This window comes from Lissotriton vulgaris, chromosome 4_1, assembly GCF_964263255.1.
Source record: "Lissotriton vulgaris chromosome 4_1, aLisVul1.2, whole genome shotgun sequence".
Lineage (NCBI taxonomy): Eukaryota > Metazoa > Chordata > Amphibia > Caudata > Salamandridae > Lissotriton > Lissotriton vulgaris.
Window position 1 is genome coordinate 482,560,732 of NC_141691.1, and position 16,596 is coordinate 482,577,327.

At 43.4% G+C, this 16,596-nt stretch overlaps 1 protein-coding gene across 2 annotated transcripts in view; it reads right to left on the reverse strand.

Moving 5' to 3' along the window:
• Positions 1-16,596, reverse strand: part of BTK (Bruton tyrosine kinase) — a 487,200-nt gene that overhangs the window by 227,391 nt on the left and 243,213 nt on the right. For both annotated transcript variants that reach the window (XM_086964641.1, XM_086964642.1), the window contains exon 6: positions 4,625-4,753. In XM_086964641.1, coding sequence (XP_086820767.1) covers positions 4,625-4,753 — 129 coding nt within the window. The remainder of the gene's footprint in view (positions 1-4,624; positions 4,754-16,596) is intronic.

Consider the following 16,596-nt stretch of genomic DNA (forward strand, 5'->3'; position numbering starts at 1 on the left):
GAGACATCAGACAAGTCACAGGAGGTGGAGCCAGCATTGTAGAGCGAAGATCCAGCCATATTCAGGTCCCAGGTGTAACTCCTCCCTCCCATCTAGATGCAGATCTCTCTATTCACCACTGGGCTTCCCCAGCCTGTCTCCCGGAATCCCCCAGGCCTGTCACTCACAAACCCAGACAAGGAATACACAACCCAGCAGAGGCAGGATCAAATGGTTAGGCAAGCAAATACCTGCTTTCTAAAAGTGGTATTTGCAAACACAGAATATTAAAATAAACTTTACTAAAAGATGTATTTTATTATTCTGAGTTCAGGCATACTAAATTCGAATTTCTACCATGTTCCCTGAGTCAGTTAGGATTATAAGCATATAATAATCTAGCTGCTCATTCTGGCCTATGAGAACAGGTAGCCTTCAGTAGTGAAAAACTAAAATGGCTGTAATTCACTATTAGAACATGCTACACTCAGAGCATGTCCTACCTTATACTTACAATGCACCCTGCCCTTGGGCCTACCATAGGGGTGTCTAATATGAAGCAAAGGGAAGGTTTCAGTACTGACAAGTGAGTGCACTTGGCCAAGTCGACATGGCAGTGCTAGACTACACAGAGGCCTTGCAATGGCAGGCCTGAGACACACTTTACAAGCTGCTTCTGTGGGTGGCACACCCAGTGCTGCAAGCCCACCAGCAGCATTTGATTTACAAGCCCTGGGCACACATGGTGCACTATACTAAGGGCTGATAGGTAAATCAAATAACCCAATCATGGAATGACCAATCAGTACATTAATTTAACATGGGGAGCACTTGCACTGTGTCACTGATTAGCAGTGGCACAGTGCCCAAAGCATAAATCCAGCAAAAACATATCAAAACAAAGGAGGCAATCGGTCAAAATGGAAGGGAGACTCACGCCAATGAGCCAGGTCTAACAAATACCCTTTAAACTAATGTGTCCAATGCAGCAGCCGCTTGCTTTATTGCGCGTGGCATGCCTGGTAGTTGATGTTCGTCCTCATTAAGTAGAATGGTAACATTTTGCCTGGAACAGCCTCTCCTAGGCACCTAGTGTCTCAATTTAGGCCCTCCGTGCACCACCCTTAGGCGTGCTGCAGCTGCAGGGCCATATAGCAAAGTTCCAAGTCTGGTAAACCCAGTGCTCCCCATTCTTTGTCTAATTTCAGGACTTCTATGTGCACTTTGTTCCATTTTTCTGCTCAGATTAGCCCGATCAATAATTTATCGATCTCCAAGAATACTGGAATGTACACAGGGTATATGGAATTTTGTAGCGGGTATAGGCAATGAGGCACAATACACTTTTTTCCAGTGGCACTCTTCCCGTGACAGACAGCGTGAGGGTGTTCATTCCAGAACCACACAGATGACTCCAATCCCATTAATGCTCTGCCCAGTTTGCATTCATACTGCAGCTCCACAGTGTGTGACACCCACATGGCCAAGCAGCGAAACTTGGTTTGCTCCCATTTAAAGCACAGGTCAGTTAGATCCTGCTGTGCAGTTTCCCTAAGGCCAGCTAAAGGTAACAGTAGACTCTTGCCTATTTATACCTAGGCCCGATATTGTTGCAAACTCCTCTAACTCTCGCAGCAAATGAGGCACTGATTCCCAAGGTTGGACCAACTATACCAGAGCATCATCTGCATATAGGGATACCACATGGTCCACCCTGCCCCCCTGCATTGCCCAAGGTTGCATTGCGTTGCGAGGTTGGATCACTAAAAGTTCCATCGCTATTGCAAAGAGCAGGGTGACAGAGGCCTCCGTGCTTAGTTCCTTGCTCCACTTTCTAACTACATGACAGTATCCCTCCTGAATTTACTTTAGCAATCCTATCTCTGTAGAGCAGGCCAATCCATTTCAGGAAACTGCATCCAAAACACATCTTCTTGAGGATGTCAAATATGTAATTGGCTTCAACTACTTTTAATGTTGAATCCTAACGTGTGGTTACTCTTTGACAAAGCCAATAGGCTTGCTTTGTATATGAGGTTACTCCTTGGCAAATCCAATAGGTTTGCCTTATATATTGATATGGTTACCCCTGGACAAAGCCTAAAGACCTGTTTTATTTGAAATGACAATGCTCTATATTGTGATGTTCTGTCTGGTATAGGTGGGGGTGTATTGTGATTTTGGGGTCATGACCCACTAGGGACTAAACGTGATCTCAGAATGTCACCCAGGGTATTTTCCATCTACTTAAGCTAAATATATTTGTAAATTAATGCATAGTTTTTAGTGGTGTGCATGTAATAAATATACGTTTTCATTTTCAAAGAAAAAGCCCACACCACCTCCCCTTTGCAGGCCTTGAAACTGCTCTGCTGCTATATCCTGGGATCAAGATGAAGATGAAGTGCTAAAATGGAGTACTTGGCTCACAGTAAGGAGACAATTATGGGCCTTTTACTTGCGCAGGCTTCATAAAATGCCCAAATTATAATTACATTTCTTACACCACTGTAGAAACTTGCCCAGGCCCTTTGGTGCTAAGAGGGCTTAGTTAGAGCCAAGAAAGAATAGGTTGAAGGATAGAGATAGACCGCTTCTTTTCGTGCAAGAAAAGTCTGAATTTTGAACCACAGTTACAATGTTGCAATTCCTTTTAACATACTATTTATTGATGGTTTTCATTACAGTTTGTTCATTTTTTTTATAGTTACAACTATGCACTTTTTATGCCCTACGGTACGACAATGACTTTAATAAAATATTGAAATATATCCTTATTGTGCATTCTTGAGTGTGTCTATTCATGGTGAAGAGGTTTGAGACTTACTAACATCAATAATCCAGCGAAGTCTCACAGGACAGATCGTTACCTAGAAAGCACCATCCTCGTTTAATGTTTAGGTGGTTCGTGGGTAACACTCCACCCGCGTTCCTGGTTCTATGTGGTAAGTGGGCTTGAGTCTATACATCTGCACCAAAGGGTTTAAAAAACTCTATAACGGATGTATGTAGGTTGTACAGTATTGGTAACATGAGGTCTCAGGCAGACAGCTGCAGCTGTCTTTTGGTGAGAACTAAAAAAAGAGCATTAATAAGCAAGAAGAGAGAAAGAAAAAACACAAAGGCCTAAGGATGTCTCAAAGTGACTTCTTTTTAGCTTTCTTAGTTTTAGTGCCTCTTTGATGAAGTTAGCTATCTTCCACCTTACCTTTTAAAATTTCACGTTAGCACCATTAGAGAAGGTCACTTTTTCAGCAGAATGCACAAAGACGTATCTCATGCTACATTAATCAGATTTAACCCAATTTACCTCTAGTCTTTACAAAAACCATCCTACCTTGTTGCTTCATTTTGCATAGTAGACTCTAAACCAGATACAATTATCTAAAACAAATGTTACTTATGATAGGGAATTTCTTGGCCTCATGTAGCGCAGAACAAAAATAAAGACTAAAAATCTTACAAAGTCTGTTATTATTAGTGGAGTAAAGCAAAATGAAGCTCACTCCCCGTGCAGAACGTGAAGATGGGCCCCTGAGTCACCCATATGTCACAGATATTCATTGGTCTTAGTCCAAATGTGTGCCCCCTGACGGGTCGGGGACCCTTGAAAGGCTCCCCCCCCCCCCCCCCCCCCCCCGTGCCGCAGACCTTCTCTCCAGGGTCCCTACTACCTGAAAGGAATGTAAATGTGTGCAATTGTTTATTCTAGAACCTGGAATTTTTAATTTTAACAGAAACCTGTACTAGCCACAGCAGGCATATAACTAAAAACATAACTTTGGAAAGGACTGTAAACAATTAAGCATAATGTTTTTGCACGCTTTACGACAGGCTCTACTGTATGAAACCTTTCCTTCTGTCACAGGCTTGGATCTCTCAGCACTATAAATACAAGTCACTGGTTCCCAGTGAACCCACCAGGATTCAAATCAAACCACCCTGTTAAACTCATAGACAGCTAAAGGGATTGTACTAACCAGCCAGGCTTTCCAATCACAAAAATACATTTCTCACAGATATATTTAAGTTGCATTTACTTTTTATTTAAGGTGTGTGCTTTATATTTTATATGCAATTACCTGTTCTAGAAAGGCTAACAAAATCGTTACAGAATGTTTTGCTCCTTATAGCTGTCTCTGACCCGCCCTCACATCACTGACCCCACCCCCATTGTACTCAGAATAACATTGTCCCTACTTTTATTTATGCTCTTCAATCACTGGCCTTCAGTCTATTTGCAAAGGAATGTTGATCTTTATGAAAAGTATATGAAAGAGCAAATAAACATGGTTTGGAATACAGGTGAAATAGCATTGTGCTGTGGATTGTAAGGAAGTAATGAAGGCATTGTGCCTGGTCACATTATAGAACCAACAATTACAGTGGCATAGTTTACATATGAACACATAGTATGTAATCAGAGGATAATAAACAAGTAAGGTAATGAAGAGAGAAGGCTGATGTACATGAAAATGATTGCAAATTAGAGGTGTGTAAGAGAAGATGAAAGGCAGTGAGGCAGAAGTAAGGAAGAACAGGAAGAAACTTAAAAGAGAAGTTGCAACATTTTTGAAGATATCAAACTGGAAGGAAAAGAGACAAATATTTGAAATGAAAAGTAAATCTGTAGAATTGGACCTACTTCCATTGCTGCTCGACAAGAGCTGGCACCCGATGGCATTCTTCGATGTCTGACCACAGCAGAGGTATTGTCCATCAATCCAAAAATTTGGGTGGTACTTCTGCACTGAGCTGTTGGTGTGTCGGATCACTGCAGTAAAATACAGTAACATAGATGATAAAGAAATCACTCTGATTTACCTAAGTGACCTTAGCCAAACATCCTGTGGAAATGAATTGGATGAAGACACGGTGCAGTTTTTTTGTTTAGATTTTTTTTTATTGAGTGTTTTATTTTCCATGGTACAGCATTAAGTATTTGCAAGGTTAGACATTGCGTCAGGCACCCACAGGCAGTAAGATGATATTGATACATTATGTAACATCCATCCCATTATACAGTACACATGACAAGCAAAAAACATCACATTATACCTAGGTATTACTCTTCTAACAATCTAGTTCGGGATGTAGTGGGCTGGCCGACGCCGGGTGCCTGAATGAGTGAGTATCTGCAAGGGTGCGGGTTGATGTGTAGGCTCCCCACTATATCCTGGTGTCCCTTATTGCTTAATACCCATATGTGTGCTCCCAATGCGTGAGCACCTACTCTCCGGTGCAAAAGGGTGAACATGTAACAGTGAACTGTGGGTAGGGTGGGGGGGGCGGTTAGTAGGGATCTGGGGAGATTACAGAAAAAGGTATGGCATGATATGTATTTGCTATGCTGTAGGGATCAGTACGTCCGCGAGGTGTCTACGGCGTCTGAGTCAGGAGGATAGGGAGATCTTCAGGGGAGCTGTATTTCCCAGCCGTAGTCAGGGTGTTGGTCTAATGGTTTCCCAATGCATAACCTGTCTTTCATTTGGTGCAGCTATTGCGCCTTGGTATGTGCTGATGCTATCGGGGACAGGGGTGGGGTTTGGAACTGGGCTGGTGTGTCCCTGGGCGAATCGTCCTGTGTTGTCTCTTGCGTGAACTGAAACAGGAGTTGTGCCCATTCATAGAGATGGGATGTTTACGACTCCCCCCTCACCCCCTCGTCTCTCAATATGGCCTTTTTCACTGCTCCCCATTTTTTTACCCCCCCCCCCTCGATCTAGGCTGCCTCTGGGGGTCCCACCGGTGCCCTCCAGTACGTGGCTATCCCTCGTTTTGCCAGGAGTATGGCTAAGGACGCAAATTTGCACTGCACCTTTTCTGTCTTCCGCCTGCGGAAGACCCCTAAGGCACATGCCTCCCATGAAGTAATGTGCGTGAGGTGGACCGTCGCCTCTAGAACTCGATGTATTCTGCCCCAATAGGGCTGAAGCACGGAACAGTCCCAGAACATGTGTTGAAGTTTGCTTCAGGTGTTTGGTATCTCGGGAACGTGAAATGTGTGTCCGGGCAAAATCGCTGGAGCTTATGCGTTGTTAAGTATGCGCCGTGTAGAACATTGAATTGTATGTTTTTGAATCATGTGTTACGCAAGACTTTCTTTGGGTACTCTAAGGCTTTTTCCCATTCTTGGTCATTGAGCATGCGACTTATCTTGTCTCCCCATTTCTGGAGTAGGACCTGTAGAAGGGCTGTGATCAGTTCCCTTATTGCTTTATAGTGCCAGGTAACTAAGTGTCTGCCTCTGCCCATACGGAGGATTGTATGTAACACTGGGTGCGTCGGCGGTTCCCCCTCAGTAAGAACCCAACATTGCCGTGCGCTGTCCACTAGCCGTCTGTGCACCAGGAATTGCCGCGGGGGAAGATCATAGCTATCCCGCATTTAGGCATAAGTTTTCAGTTGCCTGTCCTCAAACAGATCCTCTATCTAATCCGGACGTGTAATAGTTCTCCTTCTGTGGGAGTCCCACTAATGGGAGCGACGGGGAGTATAGGGGTCTACCCTCCGACATTCGGTGTATATGCATCATGCATTTGCGGGCAATCGACACTTGTAAGGATTGTGTACTTGTTGGCTTGGTTCCCGACAGCAGCAGTCTCCGGATGGCCGGGAGAGATATCCGACCGTCGTTAGTAAATGTCTCCTCTAAGTGGCGTTCTGCCGTCCAATGTAAGAGCCACTGAATCTGAGCCGCCAAAAAATAGGCCTCAAAGGAGGGGGCCCCCAGACCCCCCTGTGTTATAGGCAAGTAGAGGGTTCATATGGCTGTTCTATGTCTACCACCCCCCCTATCAACGTTGTAAGTAATGTGTCTTGTTCTTGAAAAAAGGAGCAAGGTGGTATCACCGGGAGATTGGTGAGGGCTTAGAGCAGCCTGGGCACCATTATCATCTTTGCTAAGGCTACGCGCCCTATGGGAGCCAAGGGAAGAGTCTTCCAGAAAGCCACTGCTGCTCGAAGGCCTGCTAATATTTTGCGGTGGTTTCCCTTGTAGAGGTCCTCGGGCGAGCGATACTGTCTCACTCCTAGGTATCGGGCTGCCGTGGCACTCCAGCCGAGTGTCTGGTGCCCTATCATGATCTCCAAGGGAGCAAGGTGAGGCCTGAGAGAAAAGATCGTCGATTTTCCCCAATTAACTTGAAGTACGGAGGTCTCTGCGAAGGTGTGTAGTATTGTCCATATTGGTGTAAGATCACTTGTGATATCCCGCACATAGATCAATAGGTCATCGGCATATAACGATACGCAGTGAACCGTGCCCGCAATTGGGATACCCCAGGCATCACGCTCCTGTCCCAAGCGAATGGCCAAAGGCTCCACCGCTAAGGCGAAAAGCAGGGGGGACAAGGGGCACCCCGCCTTGTTCCCCGCTCCACCGCAAGTGGGCCTGAAAAGTAGTTTCCTCTCTTCACCCTATTGATAAGGCCCTTATAGAGAAGTTCCGTGTATGCCATTAGGGTCAGGCCAACGCCTATCTTTCGGAGGGTTGTGAATAAATAGGGTCACGTGAGGGTATCGAAGGCCTTTTTCGAGATCTAAAATGAGGCATGCGGCTTGTGGGAAGTGTTCCTTATTCTATCCTGTATATGGAAGAGTCTGCGTATGTTCTGTGATACGTTGCGTCTGGGAAGAAAGCCATTTTGGTTTGGGTGGATCAATTGCGGGAGGACCTAGATGTAGCGGTCTGCTAATATTTTCCCTAGAATTTTACAATCTGCGGTAAGTAACGTAATGGGCCTGTATGAGGACGGAAGTGTGGGATCTCTGTTCGGTTTGAGGAATGTTACCAGGGTAGATTCCCTGAGTGAGCTGGGAAGTTCGCCTCTCTTCAATGCATCGTCGTACATGGTCACGAGGCGTGGCGACAACTGCCCCAAAAAAGCAGTATAGTACTCGAGGGGAAAGCCATCCATTCCCAGTGCTTTACGGCATCCCAACGCCCTGACCGCATGAGTGACGTCCGGGGAGGGTATCGCTGCGTCTAGTGCCTTTCCGTCTGTCGGTGGAATGCCGGGTAAGGGAGTGGAGTGGAGGAATTGGGTTAATCTCAGGTGTGATAACTGTGGCGGGCGCAATAGATGCCTGTGTAATAGTCGTGAAAGATGCATCTGCTTGTGATTGTTTAATGGTACCCGACTTGTCCCATAATGCTGTGATGGGTGGCATGTCCGTGCCCTGTTTCGCACGCCAGGCGAGGACTGTACCTGCCCTATTTTCCTCTCTATGTACACTGGCTGCATGCGCTCTAAAAAGACACAGTGCAGTTATCCTGAAAAAAATAATATTTTGCCAATGTTACTTATTTCAGACTTAAAAGTTTGAAATCAAATGCTAACACATGACTAGTCAGTGACTGTCTCTAATTACTAATTCAAATATTTTTTTCACAACTACAGGAAACAGAAACTTGTATCTGTGAAGTAAAGAGAAGGCATTCAAATATCAACAACAAGTTGACACAACAGTTTGAGTTGAAGAGGTATTGGTGCTTGAAATGGAAATGCCAATATTTTAAAATAATTACTGCAGTGGAATATACTGAAAATCTAGGTCCCGATTCACAAATGTAATCTGGGCAAATTCCTAACTTTACAACTTTCGGTATTCACAAAAGTATTTAGTAGTAGGAAAGTTAGGACTCCTAACTTTACTACTACTAAATGGCTTTTGTGACTACTGAATGTTTTAAAGTTAGGATTTTTTCTCAGTTAAGTAGTAGTAAAGTTAGGATTCCTAACTTTCCTACTACTGAATGTCTTTTGTGAATACCGAAAGTTGTAAAGTTAGGATTTTTCTCCGTTTAGTAGTAGTAAAGTTAGGAATCCTAACTTTACTACTACTAAATGCGTTTTGTGAATACCAAAAGTTCTTAAAGTTAGGGTTTTTTCTCAGTTTAGTAGTGGTAAAGTTAGGAATCCTAATTGTGTGTATCAATTCCTAGGCAACATTTGTTGCCTAGGAATTGATACACACAATTGTATATACTGTGGGCAAGCTCATTGCCTGCTTGCACTTACATTATTACAAGGATGTCATGCAGCGCAGCGACCAAAGTTGAGTGAGAGTGAGAGAGCGGGAAAGTGCCCTATCTACGAAGATTTGGCACTATCCAGCTCTCTCACTAGCGCTGGGGAACAGTAAGGCTGACTAGCAACACACATACAGCCTTGCACCATAGTGCAAAAGGGTCCATGTAATGTCTAGCATAGGCTTTGTATTGGAAGAGTAGAATTTCAGCACAAAATTCTGTGCCTAGACAAGCTTTTAAACTTGTCCTATTTTGGATGTATGCTATAAAGTGCAGCGTACATGAAAAGGAGGAAAACTTTATAGAAATAAAAGCATTACTCCAAGTTAACGCCAATCTAAAAGAGGTTCTACTTTTTGGGGTAAAACCTCGTTTACTATTGTAAGTAGGTGGGGCTTTGCGTCAATGATCACATAGTGATGCACATGTACCACCCGTGGAACTCTCCCCTGGTACTAAGTAACGCAAAGCGCTTTCAGGCAAAACACGTTTCTCCGGAAAGTAAATTCCAAATAAACGTTTTTTGTTGATTTGTATTACTTTTGTGATGCAAACTTAGAGGAAAATGTTGGTAAATCGGCCCTGTAATACGGGCTGAAGATATCTGGAGGATGGCACGAAGCATTGGACATCAATCAAACATATGCTGAATTGGAGAATTTGGGGCTAGAGGGGAGGAAAGGGAACTTTCCTCTCCCTCCTCATCAGTGTTTTAGAGTCACAGACTAGGCCAAGTCATCCTCCATGACACATATTTCCCCTTTACTGAAAGACAACAGAAGCGCTTGCTAGGTGCACATGCATCATCATGTACACTGCATGTCTCTTGTCTCCTTCCTCATCCATTTGCAGAAGAGTAGCAGAGGAAGGCTCTCAGAGCTGCTGTTTTCCCCTTTCCCATTGAAAAGCAGCAATAGACACTGAAGCAAAACCATATAATCCTACTTCAACTCATGTTAGGTGAGACCCAGGCAGTCAAGACTAGGACCAGATTTTTACTACGTAATCTTTTTAGAGTTCACTGCTAGCTTGCTAGCTTGACAATTAACACGTTGACGCCTCTTGTGTTTATGTGCATACACATATGCTTCTCCAACCCATTCAAGTCCACTTAGCTCTTATTATAAGTGACATAATAATCCTGATGGGGCCAGTAAAAGAAGTTACCAATGCATCGGGATTATGGGTCTTTTTGTGAGTATTGCAGCTATATGGTGCTTTCCCGAGAGATTTCACCAACTGTATGCAAGTGAAGCCTCAAAGTGAAATACTAGGCACAAATATGCAGGTATCAGGATGGTATGTCTGATTCAAGCATTTTATTCCCCATAAACTTGTAATCACCTTTATATCCACCCTTCCAAAATTATTTGGGCCCCTGTTAAAGTAATGATGAGGGAGGGAAATAACTGGAATTATTCTGACCCGCTTGTAATGAGTGTCTTCAAGTCCTGTACTACTCCCTAGTACCTGCTGTCAACCCACGACGTACTCTGCCCATCTTCCTTGCCATGTCTATTCTCTCTATTCTCCCTTTCTGCATTCTGGCCCTCTTGAACCTCTTCCTTCCTCTCTGGGAAGAGATACGCCTGCTAATGCTAAATCTCCCTGCACCCCCCTCTTGCTTAGTCTTCAAAGCTCATTTCAACACATACCACCTCAACCACCCAGGCTGCCACTCCCTCTTCCCATGAGGCCCATCTTCAATTTCAGACCTTCCTACCAGATTATTTCCTTCTTCCCTGCACCAAGCCAAATACAGAACACATGGCTAAAAAAACGACAAATTACCACATGTCCTACCCACATGAATCTTTAGCCAGTTGCCCCACATCTGAGTATTAGCTATTCTACACCACCTTGTCAGTATGCATTCCCAATCTTCCACCCAATGGTGTTCTGGGACAGTCAGGACACCGCTCTCCAATAACACCTCTGTGGATGGAAGACCAATTTGCCTTGCTATACAGCCTACCCGCAGCTGAGTCCTATTGTACACTATATCTTTTAAATCAAGACAAATCCTTTCATTTTCAAACCTTTGAAGGACACCTATATCCCTCTCCAATGCACCCTCCAAACTCTTTTACTCCCCGGGGTTTCTCATTTTTATGAAGTATGGTGCAGAATGTTTGCCTGATCAGCTTATGAAACACCTGATTTCCCACTCCCAAGACGAATAGACCACAAAGTTACACTAGCTGAAATCAGGGACATACATTTTTCTCTCAAGTGCCCTGTACATAGAAATTGACATGGACTGGATTGGTGTCCTGAGTACAGTCAATTACTTCAAACTGGTATTTTTCCTAATTGAGTTATTTGTTTTGTATTAGGATTTCACCAAAATGTCACACAGAAGTAGAGCAACAATGAAAGGAATAGCAAATGTTAAATACAATGAAGATATAATTAAGAGTGTACATTACAGCAGTTATTTAGCATAATGAATAAAGCTTTAGCATCTAAATCTGGAAATCTGGACCAGTAAATCTGTAACACGTAGTAAAATTATAAGATTACTAAGAATAGATAAGTAACTTCAAGGTAAATAGTATTGCATATTAGAACATTGGAATGTTGAGCGCTCCACTTAAGACAACAAAGTATTCTGGCCTTCTAATGGCTGGTAGAAGCCCAAACTGTCAACATTCCAATGTTTGTTCACAGCTGTTGCTGTGAACAAAGGCCTCACGGATCCTGAGGGGATTTCAACCCCCTCGGCTCTGTGAGGCCTTTGTTCTACAAATTAGAACATTCTGCCCTCTAGGGGTTGAATGTTCTATGTTCTAGTAGCCTTAGAGCTCTACAAAGCAAGCTCTACCGGCCATTAACCTCATGCGCGCTAGCGGTTTTCCCGCTGTGCGGTGAGTTTTTCAAAAACCCGCGTTACATGACGAGCTCAGCTCGTCATGAGCGTACGACAGGCGTACCTCATGACGAGCTGAGCTCGTCATGAGCGCCGAAGGGGTTAAAGGCCGGCTCCCTTGTTAAAGCCCCTCGTCTTAGGCTCAGGTCTTTAACCCTGGAGCGGGCCTTTAATGGCCGGTAGAGTCCGCTACGTCAGTCTCTAAGGCTATAATAGAGACTAACTATATTAGTAGAAAAAATAGATAATACGAAGGAAGAGAAAGTCATAAATGTTGGCCTACAACTATTTCAATAGTAAAAAAAATAAAAATAGAATAACATACATATTTGTTATATGCTAAAAGTAAGTATTCTAAATAGTGTAAACTGGAGTCAAAATGTTTCTTGGCTTCACTGGTGTTATACAGTTATACAGTTAGCAGTGGTAAGTGACAAAAAGTGACCACGATAACCAGAAAAAAATCTTGTGGGTTAGGAGTGCACTCTATAAATAAATCATCATTAAGGAGACCAATGAATTAAACATTTTGATTCATCTTGAATTGTAGAAAGAGTAATATTATTTGGTATTTCTATCATCTTAGCGAATCATTTTCTCGAGTAGTTAATCTTTTGAGGGCTCCATTGGAAATTAGTACCTTCAAACATATAACTCTTTCAAAATAATGATAAAACTTTAGCCTAAATTAAGTTGATAATCTGGTACTGGAATATAAATGTATTTCAATAATAAAGGGAGGTTGGAGTATTTAGGTTTTGACATGCTTAGTTGCAGATTGTTAGCCTAGCCTGAAAATGTCATTTGTTCAATATAACACCCTCAGTAGATGATTGGTTATAATGCATTTTAAAACATATGGGGGATAATGGACAATCTAATTATGTTAACAAATTTAGCACCCAAATCAGGACAAAAAGACCTAAACAGAAGTTGACTATCAATTCTGTCAAAAGCCTTTCCAGCATCAAGAGAGACAACAGCTGTGGATAGTATTAGAAAACATCTGGCATTGTCAGGCGAGATTCTACCATTAACAAAGCCAGATTGACCGAGTTACAGAAGATAAAAGACTAAACAGTCTAATCTGCTTCTTAAGAATTTGTCAATATGTGGCATATTGATATTAGTCTATAATTTTAACAATATAGATGGCACTTGCCCTGCCTGAATATGAATGCGATCAAAGCTTCCTTACGGAGTGCCTTCATCTCATCACAGAATATAGAGATTTAAATGTTTTAAAAACATTTATTAGACGGAAGCACACACCAATTTTCCTCATCAATGTACAATTGAACTAATCTAAATTGTATCTAGCTTTCATATAGTAATCAGACATGTTGCCAAAATAGTTGTCACCATCATAAAATTTAGTTTTAACTTTTAAGAGTATATTGCATGAATTATGCGTTTCCATCTTATTTAAATTAACTTTTACATTAATGAGACCAGACACCATATCAGAGGACCGGTTTGTATAATAAAGATGTTCCCATGGTATAATCTGTTTGACAAGACTATTACATCTAGAATTAGCAGATTATTTCTTTGCAGTCACAGATATGTCATGACACAGAGGAATTGTGGAGCAGACAACTCTTAAGATAAGATCTGATTAGCTGCCACCACATCAATAGAGACGGGGCAGCAGCCATTTTAAAACTTGGGGAATCAGTTCCCTGGCCTTAAAAAAAGTTTTAAAAAACATATAAGAGGGCAGGCTGGAGATACCTTGCCCTCAAGACTTGGTGGGAGGGGGTACCAGGGGAGGACTTACAAAAACGCTGATAACAAATTTGCGGTGGATCTGGGGTAAACGTTTAAAGCTAGCTCATTAAAACATACACTCACCTAGTAGGCCAGAGCCCGGGGGTGTCCAATGTTTTAATATTTTGGAGAGGGGGCAGGGGGACCCTTGCCCAAACATTTTCCTCTAACCGGGGATCCCAACCTCCAAGGCTACATTTTATTAAATGGAGAGGGGGCATGCGACCACCCCCATCCCTGAGTCTTTATCTGAATCACCCCAGGCAGGCATTTAATTATTTTCAATAAAAGTGGAAGGGGCACTTAGGGGGGTTGTTTTCTAACCCTCGGGGGTCATTCTCATCTGTTGCTCTCAGCATGCGTTGTCACTTGGGTGGGGGAGGCAGCACCTTCTTATACCGCTCCATGGGTTATGTCTACAATAGTTTAACCCTGCATTCCTTCCTTCAGCTTAGCAGCTATTAATTAGTCCTGTGCTTCCGCTTCCGCTTCCCCATTCCCCTCATCTTCACTTTCTGTCTGTGTTGGACTTTCGCAGCATGTTAGCAGTTCCTTACATTGGTCCGTTACGAGACTGTGCCTTAGTCCTTTTGCTTCTTCTCTCAGCAAGGCTCGGCAATCTGCTCCTGCCCAATTAGTTACCTCTGTTTTCGAGACATCTATCCGTAGTCCTGCATTGGATTTCCAAGACGTTACACTCCACCTTTTTTGCTAAGACCATAGCCAAATTTATAAACCTGTTCCTGACTTGCCGCTTTGGCGGGCGAGGGAAGAGTCCTAGTGAGCATGCCTCCGTGGAGGAGTCCAGCTATTGACCTAATGTAGAGTTTATTTTTAATGTTACTTTGTCCCAGAACGGGCGCAATGCAGTGCAAGCCCAAACCATATGTATCTGCATCTCCATGGGTACATCTCAGGCATTTCCGTGTATCCCCTCCATATGTAATGTTGAGACGGTGAGCAGTCATGTAGGTCATATGTGTGGACAGATAGTGAAGATGAGGGGAAGGGGAAGTAGAAGCACAGGATTAATTAATACCTGCTAAGCTGAAGAAATGATGGCAGACATAACCCAGGGAGCGGTATAAGAAGGTGCTCCCTCCCCCCCCCCCCTCCAAGCGACAATGAATGCTGAGAGCAATAGATGGGAATGAGACCTTCAGACAGTTCGAAAACAACTCCCCTAATTACTCTGTGAGATAGTTTCTTGCAACCCCCTTTGCCTGCAGAGTGAAACTTCAAGTTTAATTCTCCTTCCTTTTCCCTTTTTTTATTATCTTAGTTTTTTAGATTCTTTACCCTAAACCTCTTGTGGTTAAATAGTTCTATAATAAAACACAGAACTTAACAGTCATTTTTAAATCTGTTGAAAGAAAATCACTGGTTACCTTCTTTATAGCCATAACTACTTACAGTATACAGCACAGAAGACACAACCAAGCGAATGTGAAGGGAATGGACAATAGAGCCTAAAAGGCAGGGTTCAACTTATAAGTTAATCTAAACAAGCTGTATAATATGTGTTATGCAATGTCAATGTACATACTACAGTTGTGTAAAAATGAAAATGCCAAAAAAAGGGGGAAGGAGCACGTGACCCCCCTCCCTGGGCCTTTATCAGGTCTTGGGGACCTTAAACCACCAGCAACTTCAAAAAACCAGTAAGTCGCCTGGGTCATTAAATCCATGACCCCAAGAGTGCTTACCATATATTTCAAAATCACTCAGAGCTGGAGCTCTATGCTCTTCAGCTGGAGTGCAGGGCCCTCTTGTGGCTGTTTTTATGGCTACATTTTGTGGACTGCAACATTTTAAAAGAAAGACTCAAAAACCCTGAGTGGATTTTTGCACAACTCTATTGAGACTATTATGAGAATCACATTTATTAAACATTGCTATGTGTGAATTAACTAAATATACATATTTTTATAATTATTGGTGATTTGTCTGACTGAACCAATAAACATATCTGCTTTATATATCTGTTCATACATGGACACCTTGCTAAAGCCAATAGGCCCACTTGTTATACTTTGGTGTTCTGAAATTTGAAAAAATCAGTAAGTCTGCCTTTCCCAAAAGAACACTCTTTATTTTGTAAGGTCAAAAAGTCAGCCTGTGGGGGCTGGGCGCCTGGTCTGGTCGCAGGCCAGTCTGTGTGCATAACCTAATGCCATGAATGCGCAAAAGCTGTGTGCCTTGGTGATTAGGTGCCAGTGAGGGGTTGGGTCAGGTTCTGAACTCAACTGCAAACTGTGCACGGTTAAAGGGGTGGGAGTGCTTGCAAGGGGTGGGCCAGGGCCAAGGCACAGGCACAGCCCTGAGCCCAACCTCACTCAACACACACGGCCAAAGGCCCTGCACAACAGGGGTTTTGCACCAGTGGGTGATTGGGGTGTTTGGGGAGGATCCTGCCTTGAATGAAATGAATTTGCACTTGTACTTTGTACTTGTAAAGCGCACTGCTGCCCCAGCAACGGGACGTCCTGGCGCTGTACTCATACCGCTGTGGAACCCTTCCTGGCTTTTCCTTGTTAAATGTCCATTCCTGGGCCCCCCCAAGGTGAAGAAAGGCATCCCAGCGCTGTTGGGGCCGTTGTGGCGATTAAACAAGCTATTGCCCAGAGTTGCAGAGTGGGACCCATGATTAGAATAGGCACCGAGGCGAGAATTATCAGGTCCAAGGAAATTGATCCCAAGACCCGCTGAGGCGGGAATTGAACCCTGGTCCCGGCCAGACCTCTGCATTAGGGTCTGCCGCTCTTAACCTTAGAGCCACACTTCTCCTCAAGGCCAGACCTGGTGCCCTCTCCCCTTCGAATGCCCTAGCCACTCAAAACACATGGACAAAGGCCATGCACAGCATTCAGTTGGTCACAGGGCCTGGCAGCACCCTTGGCATACACTGCTAATTACCTCCAATATTGCATAACACAAGACATCA